Below are 16,804 nucleotides of genomic sequence, written 5' to 3'. Positions count from 1 at the left end.
AACACTTGATGATATCCTTTCCTTTTTTGTAATAATGTTATCAAATTCCGTTCTGTTGTGATACATCAGTATATTTAGCAGTGCAAATGAAATTATGATACGGTAATAACGCTGTTAGCTTACACACGATTTCGGCAGTGTCAGTGATGTACTACATCTCTCTGATGTACATATGCTTACATTTCTTAAAATAATGTTGGTAGAAATATAAACCCTATGGTGTTATTGAGTATGAAGAACAAATTGTTTCTTTGCTAAAACCCAGACGGGGTATTTTGAGTGGAAACGTGCGGTTCAATCATGTTATTACGCCCAATTCCTGTAAACGGATATTTTTCTGCGTCAAAATGGCGGTGCCTTCAAAACAACATCATTGCGTTGACGAAGAAGAACGCCATGACGACTTGTGGTAAGGCATTAAGATGAGGTTAACAAAAAATTCAATTAATAAATCTTTGCTTTATCAAGTTACTACTTTTTTCAGAAGCTCAAGGCACAAAATGTCACTGTGTGGCACTTGCGAAAATCGCAATTGTGTGAAGACATGTTGAAACACGTTGAGGCCAGGACTGTTTGGACAAGAAATACGTGCAGGTTCTGACAGTGTCTAGAAGAAGTTAATCTCGGTAGAGAGACATTCTGCTTGGATTATGTTGTACGAAGGGTACATTTCAGCTGCAGTTTCAGTTTAGGAACAGACTCATTTGAATGTTCTTCAGTTTCCTGCTTGTGAATGTGAGTAACTGGTGAGGAACGGAATTCGTTCTAGTCGACAGTTCACTTTCTGTTTCATTTGCAGTTTGTGTGACAATGACATCTTAAGAAAGATTCCGGGATAGGCATCCTAAAACGATTGTGTGGCAGACATGAGTAAAATGAAGGTTCACAAGAGCATGTCTCTTTGTAAAGTTGTCCACGTCTGACTCTGAAGCAGACTTAAGACTAAGAGTAACTAGTAAGTAATTAAGTAAAACAAATCAAGTGAAGAGGTGTATTGTTTTGGTCTTGGACTTTTAGGATTATTCAAGGAACATGCCTAGAAATGGTAGCATTTATATAGCAAGTAAGCTCTGGATCCGATAGTACTACTAGTACTAGAACTAATGACTAAATGGGCAAATTCAGCAATGTACTATACTTTTTATGACTCAAAACTGAGGCATTTCTTCTTTTCACTTTCAGATCTCTATACAAGACAGAATGATCTAGCAAATACATGTAGAGTAACTTCATGCTGTCAGACTAAGGGAAGTGCATGAAGCCAGAAGGTGAAATCAGTGAGGCGGAACCATGAGCGCCAACGTGAGCCTGGTGAACAATGGCGTCAGTATCAACTTTGACGCACAAGACCTGCAGAACCAGCAGGAGGCGGAGATAGAGAGGGAGGAGCAGATGCAACAGAATGAGGTAACTTTTGTGTGTGTGTGTGGTTGTTTTTTTGTTTTTTTTGCTGTCCAAACACCTGTTCCTTGTCCTGGTGTGCTCTCAGTCTCACACCGCCCTGTCCCAGTATCCACTGCTCCATCCTTATCTCAATTTCGTTTCACTTCTAGACTTATTCGACTTTACAGACGTCGCTGCGGTGGGCCACCCTCTGAAGATGACAATGCAGTAAATGAGGAAACTGTAATAATACAGTGGAAACTGGAACCCCCAATTTAAGACTCCCTCCTTTTTAAGACCTCGTTTTATCAGACTTTCTGTTCTTAACCTCTGTAAATTACGCCCATTTTAAGACTCCCTCCTTTTTAAAACCCAATTTTCTAATAAAGAAAATAAGGGGGGGGGGGGGGGGGGTTCCACTGTACGATGTTTGTTGTTTATGATGCTATTTGTGAGGGGAGGCCATATCATAGGTTCACACTCTAAGCCGCGTCAGTAGATTATCAGACGAGTATCTATTTTATAGGTTTATTCACTAGAGTAGAGCATAAAGGAAAAGCAACTACACGGTATTAGAGCTTGGTACAAAGTGAAACTGAATAACTTAAGGCAAAGTAAGGATGCTGAGATGGTGGGAAAGTCTAGGGTGCATCATGTTCCATAACATGAGAAAGTGGTCAGTTAGGAAAGGCTGGGTGGTGGCACAGTTGATACATAAATACATGTAGTACTAGAGTAACGCAGGAAAATGATGGTTAGATTGTTTTACAAAAACGTTGTTAAAGGTAGAATAAATCTCAAATCTGTGCACTGTTTCAAAGTGACTGCCATACTCAAGCTTTTTGGTGTGAAATTGAAATTTTTGTTTTGATTTATTTCAATGTCATTGTGTCAGGAATTATACCTACAACTAATGTTTGCCAATGATTTTTCTAGTCTGTTGGATCTAGAGTTTCCTGAAGTAAAGTGTTCTCTCTTGTGTGCAGCTACGTCAGTTATTGTCCAACGCTTTTGATGACCTTGATGACGACCTTTCCATAGCTTCCTCGGAAGACGATTCTGTCAACCACAGTCACATCTCGTCACAGCATGACAGGTTGGTTTCTGTGTATTTACTTTTATGTTAGCTATTGTAATTGTAATATGATTTTGATCTTTAGGCCAAAAAAAATAGGATCAGAAGGAAGGCTTTTTTCTTTTTTTAATTTAGTTGATGTCTTCCCCCATGATGGCATTTGCGAAAGTATATATTTTGCAAAGCAGGTGCTCGAAGTCAAAGCCGCCATTGCAACTGTCACACGTGATGTTGAGTTCAAAGGAGGTTACCTCCCTTAGTCCAGGTATGGTTCGCAAAATGTGCCAACAGTTCTTTTTTGTTCTTTTTTTTTTTTAAATGAAAAAAATGTTTTAGGGTCGGCGGGTAAAAAATGGGGTCGGTCGAGTTATCCTAAACCAACATATTTTTTGTTTTGGCCTTACTACTGAGACTGAGAGGTTAGCCAGAGAGCTTCCTGGGTCACAACCTCAATGTCTGTGTGTGCATGTGTAATTTAAGTCTCCGCTAACTCAAACTGCAAGCTGAAGATTGAATGAAGTTAACCTGGTTACTGGTGTGTTTTCTTTTTATTTAAATGATTGAATGAAGTTTCAGTGAACATAGGAGTTTGAAAGAGTATTAGCTGTTTTCTTCACAAATAGTATGTAGAATTTTGCGACCACGACAAGAGCTCTTGTTGCAGACCAAAGTTTTCTTGTTAGTTTTTCATAAAGAGGAATAAGCCATAATTTAAAATTATTTCAGCAAACAAACAAACCACTTTGTTCATCCATGAAAAAAAACAGGTGACAGTGCAGGAGTTGATGCATACTGTAGCCATGTACAGGGTGACACGAAAAAAACAGATCCCACCAAAAGTTTAATATTTTCTGAAATAATCAGCCGATTCTTTTATTTTTTCAGGTGAGCCAAGCTGAAATGATGTTCTAACAGCCCACCAAGTTTGAGCTTCAAGATGTCATGGACAACGGAGCATAAGACATTTATAGTCGAGGCCTATTTTCGGTCGAATTCTATCCACGCTGCTCAACTGGAATTCAAAAGACAGTTTGGACGTAGAGACTTTCCTGTTAAATCAGTTATCTATGGATGGAGGGATAAGTTCAGAGACCATGGGACTGTCAATAACCTCAATAGTAAAAACCCTAACAGGGGATCCCACTCTGGTCGACCTAAATCAGCAAGGACACCGAGGAATATTGATTCAGTCAGAGAGTCTGTTGTGCGCAGCCCGAGCAAATCTGTTCGCCGGCGAAAATAGGCCTCGACTATAAATGTCTTATGCTCCGTTGTCCATGACATCTTGAAGCTCAAACTTGGTGGGCTGTTAGAACATCATTTCAGCTTGGCTCACCTGAAAAAATAAAAGAATCGGCTGATTATTTCAGAAAATATTAAACTTTTGGTGGGATCTGTTTTTTTCGTGTCACCCTGTAGCTACAATAGGGTAATGGCTAGCTCTCATGCAGTCAGCACTACCTTGGTGGACAGGTTTCCTAGTCTCAGTGAAGACTGGCCCAGTGTGTTTAGTTTTAATCTTTTGGTTGACAGATTGATTTGATATTGCTTTAAGTTTTAGCAACTTGTTTCTTTGTGTTTTTTAGCTTCACCTGCTCTGACTGAGCGCCGCACACAGATCAGTGAACAATTCACAAGCTGGTTTAGTACTTTACTGCCTATATTTTTCTCGTTGCAGTTTTTCGGCATTGCCTGCCAGCATTGACCGCCACTCGCACAGCGCAGACAGCAGCAACGGTCGAGCAACATCCTTGGCAACAACTGCCGTGCTTGCCTCAAAGCCTGGGTCAGGCCCCAACGGTAGTCAGACTGGTCACCATGCGCACAGCTGGCCAGCACACCGCAGCCACACTGACCAGAACCACAGCTCAGCACAATCCTTGTTGAAAGATCACACGGGAGATAGTAAGGGTCAAGCGTCCGTCGAGCGCGTTACATTAGGTGCCAGGTGGCAAGAAAATAACAGTGTTGGCCCGGCGTTCAGAGAGGTTTCGGAACGGCCACAACATGACACGTCCGTTGCAATGTGGCAAGGACTGGGCAGTGAGCAAGGGAGGGTCCCTGGATACGGCGATGTGGTGGACCATCCTCAGCACGATTATGTGGACGGTGGGCAGCACTCGCAGTCACAGGGAGGTCAATACAGTGCAGCCCCTGCTTTTCCTTACAGCATTCCTTCGTCTTCACAGCCGTCATCAGCACCTGCTTACAGCGATGCGCAGCTTTCTTACCCACCCCCTACCTCTGCCGACCAGTATTGGACCCACCCAGCCCATAACCCCACCCACTATCGCCACGACAGCCAGCCCAGCGACAACAACCCCCACCCCCACCCCCACCCCTACACTCCCTTCATGTACGCAGAGACCGACAGTTTCGGGACACAGCAGGGAGAAACTCCTTCACAGGATCAGTACCACTTCCAGGACTACGGTGGAGAACCAGCCCCGGCCTCTCACCAGGAGGCTTTCTCAAACTTTGCACACGACTGGAACACAAACGAGGGGGCTGGCGTGTCTGCCCAGCAAGGATTTGCAGTACCCTCTCACCCTGAAAACGTACAGCTCGCCAACAACAGAGTGGGACCCCACCCGGGGTACCCTCAAAACACTGCTCACCACGACTGGACAAAGACCGCAGGAACGGCAGACAGCAGTCAAGGTACAGAGTACAGGGGCGGAGTTTATCCGGGTTACCATGGCAACGCTGCAGAACAAGACTGGAGTCAGGTGCGCTCTTCCGTTGAAAGCCTTCAGGGGGTGGAGTCTGGCCATCCACGCTACCCTCCTGCTTCCGGGGGGAGATGGGACGGTGAGGAAAGGAGTGGTGGGAAGAGCACAGGTGAGAATGGCGGTGGCCAGGTGAGAAGAGACAGGTCTGCAGCAGGGGACAGGGAGGAGGAGGACACTGACCACTACACGGTCAAGTACCGGAAGCTGGCGCCGTCCGTACAACCTGCCGTCACGTCCGCAGGGTCAGAGCTCAAGGTCAACTTCATCACACAGGGTTGGTTGTTTTGACTCTTGGTAGCAAGGGGAATGTGAAATTGATGTGTCTTCTTTTCTTTCTTGTCTGCTTTTATTTATTTCTTCTTCACTGATTTCACTGATTGTGGGTGTGCGTTTAGACTTTTATTCATTTTGATTGTGTCCACAGCTTGATCTGCTGATGTTGTTTCTACCCCCTTTTCATCAGTGAGAAATTTGTATTTTTCTTTTAGTTTAAAAATGTTAACGTTTTTTTGTTCAATCTTATTGTCCTTAGGGGACAACCTCGAGAAAATTTCAGTTGCTTTCCCTGGGGATAGCATTCAGAGTTGACTTTTAGAAATAAATAGATAGCAACCAACTGGTTAGAAAGACATCACGCTACCGACTGAGCTACATACTCGCCCCATCTACATCCCTGCCCATGTGTGTGTGTGTGTGTGTGTGTGTGTGTGTGTGTGTGTGTGTGTGTGTGTGTGTGTGTGTGTGTGTGTGTGTGTGTGTGTGTGTGTGTGTGTGTGTGTGTATGTGTGTGTGTGTGTATGTGTGTGAGTGTGTGTATGTGTGTGAGTGTGTGTGTATGTGTGTGTGTGTGTATGTGTGTGAGTGTGTGTATGTGTGTGTGTGTATGTGTGTATGTGCGTGAGTGTATGTGTGTGTGTGTGTGTGTGTGTGTGTGTGTGTGTGTGTGTATGTGTGTAAATACAGCAACTGCTGGACAGACAGATGTCTGAAAGTGTCAAGACTTGTTTGAGAATTTGTGGGAGATTTTCATGGCTTTTATTGGCAAGCAAAATCGAAAACACCATTTTGACATTAAACAAAATTGAGCAGACGCTGTCACAACCGCATTTTTGAATCAAATTTTATCTTTGTTGTGATCATGGTTAACCTGGCTGTTTGTGTGGCAGAAGGGGACACCGAGGACACGGCACAGCTGTCACAGCTACAGATGTTGTATCGTGCGCGTGGCCGACAGCTGGAAGACCTGAGGTCAGAGATGGACGCGCTAACACAGGAATCCGCAAAGGAACGACGCAGGCTGAAACACTTGCTGTCTGTCGCCACAGGTTAGCACATAGTTATGGTGTCTTGTCTGAACACATTTTCATTTTTTAAATTTATTTGTTTTAGTTTGGGAAGACGCTACAAATGCAGCTTTCCCGTTTACTCAATAAGGCAATACTATCAACAAGCTTAGTGTATGGCTGTACAGAAACTGAGGCATTCACATGTGGCACAGAAGGAAAATAAAATCAAACTGTTACGTTTACTTTTAGCTTTAGGCTTTACATATACGCAAAAATTACACATTAACCCATTTGACCCCAGGCCAGCGGCAGCCATTTTACTATGAAATCCCATGTACAGGGAAGTAATTCCGTCACATGTCACTTGTACAAACATTTAAAAAATGAAATAAAATGCTGTTTGAAAAGTTTGACTCACCTGTGTATTTTTCCTTGATGCACAAAACATCATTCCTTCAAATACAATTTTTTTTTGCAGCTACACAGCACAGGAATGTATTAAAAAAAATCAGAAGTACAAAATTTCACTTTCACACAAGCACCAACATCAGTGTCTGGTCTCTTATACTCTTTCAAAACAGTGTCAGACTGTTGAAAACACACAGACTTGCAGCAAGGGTCCAACCTCCACAAAAGAAAAAGCTGCAGAAGGCTGCTACTGCAGCAGTTCCAAATGAAACTGAGCAAAACAGTGTCCCTTACACAGGTCTAAGTCCGTAAATCCCTGAAAAACATCGTTGTCATCGTCCGAGTCCCCCATGAAGTCGTACCAAAACTCTGCGTTTGATCGTGTATCCATTTCGAAGTTTCAAAAAATCGCTACTCCTCTCACAGTGAACCAATTTTCAAGAAGAAAACATGTGCATAACCGGAAGGAAGTCGCGAAAACAACGAAGTCTCGTCCGCGAGAGTCTCGTTTATAACAACAACAATGGCTGCGCCCTACTGAGACACGTGTTTAGCGGCTGGTAGCGGGCGCTCCGCGGTCAGCCACTGCAGAAAAACAGCGGGCGCTAGCGGGTGCTCCGGGGCCAAATGGGTTAAGACAGCGGGTAGCCTGCGTGATTGCTGGCGGGGCTTTCTCGTCTGCCGCCCCCCACTAACCCTTTTATTTTGAAGACCATTACAAATGTGAATATTTTTGTGCCATTATATATAAGTATCCTCAATTATGATGATAAAGGAGGAGGATTGCAGTGATGGTGATGATGGCGATGACATTTTGCAGGGGAGAAGGAAGGCATGGAGAGCAGCCTGAAGCAGTGCCAGCAGCTGTTGCAGCAAGTGAAGGACGAACAGAGCAAGACAGAGAGTCAGCGGCACAGCGCTCAGACCCAGATCACAGCCCTCACAGAGAGCAAGGAGGAGGTCTGTGGTCTGCACACACTCTCTCACGCACATACACACAGGCATGCATGGACAGACATGCATACACAGAGGCATGCACACACACACACACACACACACACACACACACACATGTACATGGGCGCAACTCTGCCGGCTACACGCCGGCAGCCGATTTTTGGTTTCATCGGCTGCCGATGTTTTTGTTTCAGGAGAGGTTTTTTTTGGCATTTCAAATACTAAAAAAGCTGGACCCCAGCTTTTGCCGGTTTTTGAAATTTTCCAGGTTGCACCCATGCATGTATATATACCACACACTTACACTCACACACACACAGGCATGTGCATACACACCCAAGCACACACATGCAGGGTTCGTACAGAGTCCTTGAACCCTGGAAAACTCCTTGAAAATTGGAAAACCTTTTCCAGGCCTTGAAAAGTGCTTGAAAATAGAGTTTTGTTAAATAGTCATTGAAAAGTACTTGATTTTTCCAAATTGTTGTCTATACATTTCGTCAGCAGCTTGTCTTATTTTAAAAAAAAATGCAACCCCCTTTTTTTTCGTCAAATACAGTACACATTTTGGGAGAATAAAAGATCGAGTGAAAACGAAAGCAGATGAACTATTACTAGTCACCCGTAGTTGCTTCCCTTCCCGGAAGTTGGCAAGGGAAACAACTACGGAATGACTAATAGAAATTCACCAGAAACTTGATGACTTGAAAAACTGAAGGTAAGCTTGGTGCTTTGCATTAATTTGGGGAAAATCATGTCCTTGAAAAGCATTTATTTGGTCCTGGAAATGTCCTTGAAAACTCCTTGAATTGTATCAGCTCTGCCCTGCAGGAACCCTGCACATGCAGACAACCACTCACATGCATGCAGGCACACACACATACACACGAACACAAATAACATGCACACAGAGCCATGTGCACACACAGACACACACACATTTTCTGTTCACAAACTCTAACTTTCATCGAAGCTTCGATTTTCTTAGATTTGTGGTGGTCACTGTAGCAGTTAGTATTCAAGATACACTTAATCTGTTGCAGCTTCTGAAGAAACTGCAGAGTGCTGAGACAACAGTTGAAAACCTCAGCCACCAGGTGGCGGGGCTACATGGAACGGACAGCCTGACTCACGCACGCCACCAACACGAGGCCGTCATCAAAACCATGCAGCAACGTTTCGACTCGCAACTTCTCAACCTGAAGCAGCAGCTTGACGCCGCCAACGATTCCATTGCTGGCAGGGTATGTTGGCTTTGTTCTAGTGAAACAAAAACGAGGCTCCTGTGCGTGTCACTGCTGTTTTAAATGTGTACAGAAATCTTAGTTCTAACACTCATAATTTGTTAAATATGGTTTTTCAGCTGAACTGAGATCTGTTGTTGCCAGCTAACCTGGGGCCAGACTTTCGGGGGGTCGAATCTCATGATAAAGCAGTAACCCCCTAACCATGCTTATCTTCAGCCAATCCGTGCCCATTTCATGACAAAACATTTACCTACAATGCCTTCTTATCAGTTAGGTAAATGTGAACTTGACTGATGATAAGTCTTGTGTTTCAGGGGCGGGGATGTAGCTCAGTCGATAGCGCGCTGGATTTGTATCCAGCTGGCCGCTGTCAGCGTGAGTTCGTCCCCACGTTCGGCGAGAGATTTATTTCTCAGAGTCAACTTTATGTACAGACTCTCCTCGGTGTCCGAACACCCCCGTGTGTACACGCAAGCACAAGACCAAGTGCGCACGAAAAAGATCCTGTAATCCATGTCAGAGTTCGGTGGATTATAGAAACACGAAAATACCCAGCATGCTTCCTCCGAAAACGGCGTATGGCTGCCTAAATGGCGGGGTAAAAAACGGTCATACACGTAAAATTCCACTCGTGCAAAAAACACGAGTGTACGTGGGAGTTTCAGCCCACGAACGCAGAAGAAGAAGAAGAAGTCTTGTGTTTCTATTGGTTATCCCCCTTAGCATGATGGGGGATCTTTGTGTTACATGGTTGTTTGTCTTGTCATCAAAACAGTGATAACAAAAAGTCAACAGTCTGCGCAGAAAATAACAATTGTGACGCTCCACCACGGAATGAGTCGCAAGATCCCACGATTGACAAAAGGGTCTTTCCTGGCAAAATTGTATAGGCATAGATAAAAATGTCCACCAAATACCCGTTTGACTTGGAATAAAGGCCGTGAAAGGTGAATGCTCGCCTAATAGGCTACTGAGCTTTACTGGCCGATGTGAATGCGTTATATATTGTGTGTAAAAAATGTCTGTTTGTCTGTCTGTCTGTAAAAAATTCCATTTCAAACGGCAGAAATTAATATGTAAGCGCCTAGGGCTATATCTAGATTAGGCGCATAAAAATGATCACAATAATAATAATAATAATAATGTCACCTTGCGCGGTTCTGCGCTAGGCATATTTTAAGTCCAGGGGGTGTCAGGTATCAGTGTGAGGGTCACCTTTGTCACAGGCTTATAACTCGAAAAGTTTTCGATCTTTTCTAAAACGGTTTTCACCACTGGATAGAGCATAACAAATTCTTTAAGAAAATGTAAAACTATGAAAACGGGCAAAGGTGACATGCGACTCATTCCGTGGTGGAGGGTCACAAATGTCATTGTACACTGCTTGAGAAACGCTGCACACAAAACAAGCTGATTCCCTTCTCTCTTTCTCTCTCTGTGTGCGTACAGACAGAAGAGGTGTCCAAGCTACAGAGTCAGGTGCGACAGTTGACCAAGATGACGGAGGAGGCGCAGATCTCGCGGGGAGCGACCATCAACCAGCTGACACGCAGCCTGGAGGAGAGTCAGCAGCGGTGCCAGGCCCTGCTCGCCGCCTGTCAGTTGTCTGCCCTTTGTTTGAAGTTGCTTTTTATTCCTCTCTCCCCCAACCCGAAATACACACACACACATGCACATGAACACACACACGCATCCAAACACATACATCCACACACATACATCCACACACATACATCCACACACACACATCCACACACATACATCCACACACATACATCCACACACATCCACACACATACATCCACACACATACATCCACACACAAACATCCACACACATACATCCACACACATACATCCACACACATACATCCAAACACATACATCCACACACAAACACACACATACATCCACATACATCCACACACAAACACACACACAAACACACACACATACATCCACACACAAACACACACACATACATCCACACACAAACACACACACATACATCCACACACATACATCCACACACAAACACACACATACATCCACACACAAACACACACACATACATCCACACACAAACATCCACACACAAACATCCACACACAAACATCCACACACAAACATCCACACACAAACATCCACACACAAACACACACACATACATCCACACACAAACACACACACATACATCCACACACAAACACACACACATACATCCACATACATCCACACACAAACACACACATACATCCACACACAAACACACACACATACATCCACACACAAACACACACACATACATCCACACACAAACACACACACATACATCCACACACATACATCCACGCACAAACACACACACAAACACACACACATACATCCACACACAAACACAAACACACACACATACATCCACACACATACATCCACACACAAACACACACACATACATCCACACACATACATCCACACACAAACACACACACATACATCCACACATACATCCACACATACACACACACACAAACACACACATACATCCACACACAAACACACACACAAACACACACACATACATCCACACACAAACACACTCATACATCCACACACATACATCCACACACAAACACACACACATACATCCACACACAAACACACACACATACATCCACACACATACATCCACACACAAACACACACACAAACACACACATACATCCACACACAAACACACACACAAACACACACACATACATCCACACACAAACACACTCATACATCCACACACATACATCCACACACAAACACACACACAAACACACACACATACATCCACACACAAACACACACACATACATCCACGCACAAACACACACACAAACACACACACATACATCCACACACAAACACACACACATACATCCACACACAAACACACACACACACATCCACACACAAACACACACACATACATCCACACACAAACACACAAACACACACACATACATCCACACACAAACACACACACATACATCCACACACAAACACACACCTCCCCCCCCCCCCCCCCCCCCTCCTCCAATCTCCAATGAAGCCTACTATTTTGAACAAATACTCAGTCAGGTGCTTGCTGTTCTTGTTTAGTCTTGAGTTTGGGATGTTTCCAGTCCTGTTTTCTAAGAAACAGAATCTTAATCTGTCAGTTGTTGGTGTTCAGTGTCAAACGCTCGCAGGGCTCTCAGTTACACAGATGGCGACTGGGATGGGAAGATTATGTGCACAAACATTTTCAATAACCCTGCTATGTAGGCAGCCGTACTCCATCTTTAAGCACCCTTAGAGTTTATATATATTTGTATGAGTAGTCCCGTATGGAGTGGGTGGTTGTTTGATTACCCCAGTTGCCATGGTGATGTTGCAGCGTCCAATGACGAGACGGGCAAGCTGCGAGCACAGCTACAACAGTCGCTCATGTCCAAAAATATGTCCGACGACATGTGTAACAGTCTGCAGGTAAGGTTTTGTTGACTCACCTGAGTAATCAGTGAGTGTTAGTAAATAGCAGTGATAGTCTGTTCATAAGCACACAAAAATAACATTGAATTTTTTTTGGATGCTTTTGTATCTTTACACATTTTTCTGGTTTGATGATCTCCTGACATGACCCAAGTCTGGTTGACATTTCAAGGTGAGAACAGGGTCAAATTTTGGTCATAAAATGGAAAATTAAATTATAGTTGCCAACCTTTGCAAAATTTGAGTTTTGAAACTTTACCTACCTGTAGAATTTGATGACCTCCAGAAGGAATTGAAAATGTTTGGAACGCACACGCACACACACGCAAGTACACACTGACACACACACAGACACACACACAGACACACAGACAGACACACAAGTACACACAGACACACACACACCACACCACACACACACCACACCACACCACACACACACACACACACGTTTCTCTCTTGTGTTACTCATGTCTGTGTCACAAAGTATTGGTTGATGATGCACCACATGGATCATACATCTTGGTTTACAGACAGAGACTTTGATATGTGTTTGTTGATGATACTGGTCACACTAACTAAAGACAGTAACAATGAAACTGTGGCCACCCTCCGTTTTGCAGACAGAGGTCCAGGAACTGAAGGAACAGCTCAACATGTTGGAGTCGGCCGCTTCTCTGGGCGCAATCTCCTCCTCCCACCCCTCCGCCTTCACCGACGATTCCATCTCCGACCTCGGCATCCGCAAGACACTGGACTTCTCCACACCGGAATCCACCGCCAGGTGAGATTTGGCTTGACCGGTGATCAGGGCCGGTGTGCAGGAGAAAGTTACCAACCAGGCGGGAACCTGGGTTGTGCATGTGAAAGTTCTCAGCTGGGTGGACGAAGCGAAAGTGGGTGCCACCCAAACAGGAGAGAACAAACTGCGGGCTCTGATTGGTTAAAGTCACAACACATCTCAGTTTCAATTAATCCAACACTGCGGGAGGCTCCCGTTTGGGTGGTAACTTTCTCGTGTACCTGAGCCCAGCTTCTGATTTGGATTTGTTGAAATTGAGGTTTGTTTGTGTTTTCAAGCAATCCTATGGCGTGGCTGGCTCACACTCAATTTGTAACTTTCTTGTGCACATCGGCCCAGTCGCGTGGGCCGGTTGGTTGGTTTGTTGGTTTGTTTGTTTGCATAACGCCCAGCCGACCACGAAGGGCCATATCGGGGCGGTGCTGCTTTGGCATATAATGTGCGCCACACACGAGACAGTAGTCGCAGCACAGGCTTCATGTCTCACCCAGTCACATTATTCTGACACCGGACCAACCAGTCACTAACCCCATAATGCCAGACGCCAGGCAGAGCAGCCACTAGATTGCCAATTTTAAAGTCTTAGGTATGACCCGGCCGGGGTTCGAACCCATGACCTCCCGATCACGGGGCGGACGCCTTACCACTAGGGGGGTTGTTAGTCTGCAGTTCTTATGAAAGCAACCACCTGTTAAAAGCCACCACCTGCCCACCAGGACCCCTCCCAAGGATCCCAGACGACGTTTTCTTCTATATAATTCACCTTTCCATGGCGACCACCTATCTATAATGACCACTGTTCGGCTGTATGTTCTTATAAAAAAAAAATTAATTAAAAAAAATTAAATAAAAGTTAACAATTTTTTAAATAGAATCATTTATTTTGATTTTTATTTTAGATTTGACGGCAGTCACTCGTCAGAGGAGCTGGTGAGCAAACTGCGACGCGAACTGGAGCGCTGCGTGGCCAGCAACCGAGCCAAGCGCAGCCAGGTGTCGGAGCTGCAGCAGCAGACGAAGCGCTTGCAGCAGGAGGCGACAGAGACGCAGCAGCAGCTGAGAGAAGCGCAGCGCAGCCTCCAGACCCAGCAGGTGAAAGTGACGAGCTACGAGGAACGCCTGGGGGGCAGCATGCAGCCGTCTGTGGTGGAGGCGCGTCTGAAGCGAGACATCGAGAACATGCAGGTGGAAAAACTGGCCATGCTGAACGACCTGGAGGTCAGTATAGACGTAGAGAACTTCGTTAGTACAGTGGAACACCCCTTTTAAGACCCCCCTCCCCCAATTTAAGACATCCTCTTTTTTAAGACTTTTTACGTGATTTCCGGTTTTCTGTTGACAACCTGTGTAAATGTACCTCTCTTGTCAGACTCCCTCCCCTTTAAGACCTAGTTTGGAGGTCTTAAAGGGGAGTTTTTCTGTATAGACATAGAGAACTTTGTTAGTACCTCCAGCCTCCTTTAAAAAAAAAATGAAACGAGAGAGAATAATCCTATGCTTCCCCATCCCCCCCCCCCCCCCCCCCCCCCCCCCCCGACCAACAATGAAGCTGGTCTGACAGCAAGCGACCGAACATTTTATAGTGCCATTTGTACTGCTGGTAGTTCACTAATTGTCCTGGTGTGTGTTAGCGTTCATTTCCATTCTATTTACTTTTATTATTCCAATGCTGAAAAATTCGGGTCGCTTTCTCCCAGTTGAAAGCTAGCAGCAACAATAGTCGCGCTACCCAGCTGAGTGCGTGTTCAGGTGTAATCAGCCACCTGCACTTATGGCAGAATGACCGAAGTCTTTTACGTGTCACTGTGGTGACATAGGGGTGGGACATGGATACCGTATCTGAGTCTACACATAAAGTTGACCCGTGACTGTCCCGGCCGGATTCGAACCTGTGACCCTAGGATCACAAGTCAATTGCTCTACCCACTGAGCTACCCGGCCCACCATACATGCACACCTGTCACAATAGAGTGTCAGTGACAGTAGAAATTAATTAAATAATCCATCCGTCAATCAATAAAAAAAACAACGCGGGTTAGGGGGAAGAATTTACCCGATGCTCCCCAGCATGTCGTAAGAGGCGACTAACGGATTCTGTTTCTCCTTTTACCCTTGTTAAGTGTTTCTTGTATAGAATATAGTCAATGTTTGTAAAGATTTTAGTCAAGCGGTATGTAAGAAATGTTAAGTCCTTTGTACTGGAAACTTGCATTCTCCCAGTAAGGTCATATATTGTACTACGTTGCAAGCCCCTGGAGCAATGTTTTGATTAGGCCAACAACAAAAAAATAGTCTGTTTACGGTAACCCGACCGACCCATTTCTTTCGCGCGACCTTAGAAAAAAGAAAAAAAACTTCTTTTTTTTTGCAAAATAACGTAAAAATATGGTTTTTTGGAGGGGAAAAAAAATAAAATAAAAATCCCGACCTACCGACCCTATTTTTTGGGCCTATGTTACCGTAAACAGACCTTTTTTTTTTTTTGGCCTTAGTGCTTTTGTGAACAAGAAACAATTAACAAGTGGCTCTATCCCCCCTTTTCCCCGTCGCGATATAACCTTGAACGGTTGAAAACGACGTTAAACACCAAATAAAGAAAGAAAGAAAGAATCAATAAAAGCAGCTAGTGTTGCGAGTGGAAGGGGGAGGAAGGGGAGGGGAAGGGGGATAAGCGCAACTTGCATACAACAGTCCAACACTCCACACCGCTGTGCTTGCAGGACTACAAGACTCGGCTGAACGAGGTGAGCGCCAGCGAGGAGCAGGTGACGCAGATGAACAGCGACCTGAAGCGACAGATTGCTGCCATGGTTACGCAACACGATCACGACAAGCAGCAAGCCGTTGAAAGGTGGGTGGCGTTCATTTCACACATTTCACACATTTCACACATTTCACACATTGATATTGGTGTCTCATAAGAAATGAGAGAAAATACAAAAACAAAACAATATGTGATTGTAACGTATTGTTTTGTCAATAACAAACGTTCCAACAACTTACTTTCTTGTTTTTGAGTCACTTGAGAAAAAGTGACTCTATGTAATCGGTCAGTGTTAGTCTGTCCGGCCGGCCGTCCGGCCGGCCGTCTGGCCGGCCGTCCGTAGACACCACCTTAACGTTGGACTTTTCTCGGAAACTATCAAAGCGATCGGGCTCATATTTTGTTTAGTCGTGACCTCCAATGACCTCTACACTTTAACGATGGTTTCGTTGACCTTTGACCTTTTTCAAGGTCACAGGTCAGCGTCAAAGGAAAAATTAGACATTTTATATCTTTGACAAAGTTCATCGGATGTGATTGAAACTTTGTAGGATTATTCTTTACATCAAAGTATTTACATCTGTAGCCTTTTACGAACGTTATCAGAAAAACAAGGGAGATAACTAGCC

At 44.5% G+C, this 16,804-nt stretch overlaps 1 protein-coding gene across 1 annotated transcript in view; it reads left to right on the top strand.

The window, feature by feature from the left end:
- The first annotated feature begins 332 nt into the window (after positions 1–332).
- LOC138949931 (trichohyalin-like) overlaps positions 333–16,804 on the top strand; it is a 53,242-nt gene continuing 36,770 nt past the window's right edge. Inside the window, exons 1-12 of the mRNA XM_070321715.1 lie at positions 333–409; positions 1,183–1,407; positions 2,370–2,479; positions 4,137–5,464; positions 6,357–6,515; positions 7,705–7,844; positions 8,885–9,085; positions 10,538–10,685; positions 12,515–12,606; positions 13,233–13,393; positions 14,311–14,629; positions 16,132–16,262. Of these exons, the coding sequence (XP_070177816.1) occupies positions 1,291–1,407; positions 2,370–2,479; positions 4,137–5,464; positions 6,357–6,515; positions 7,705–7,844; positions 8,885–9,085; positions 10,538–10,685; positions 12,515–12,606; positions 13,233–13,393; positions 14,311–14,629; positions 16,132–16,262 (2,906 nt within the window). The 5' untranslated portion in view covers positions 333–409; positions 1,183–1,290. The remainder of the gene's footprint in view (positions 410–1,182; positions 1,408–2,369; positions 2,480–4,136; positions 5,465–6,356; positions 6,516–7,704; positions 7,845–8,884; positions 9,086–10,537; positions 10,686–12,514; positions 12,607–13,232; positions 13,394–14,310; positions 14,630–16,131; positions 16,263–16,804) is intronic.

The sequence above is a fragment of the Littorina saxatilis genome, linkage group LG16 (assembly GCF_037325665.1).
Source record: "Littorina saxatilis isolate snail1 linkage group LG16, US_GU_Lsax_2.0, whole genome shotgun sequence".
In the NCBI taxonomy this organism is placed as follows: Eukaryota; Metazoa; Mollusca; class Gastropoda; order Littorinimorpha; family Littorinidae; genus Littorina; species Littorina saxatilis.
Note: the sequence above shows the minus strand (reverse complement) of the source record. Positions and strands in the feature narration are given on the sequence as shown.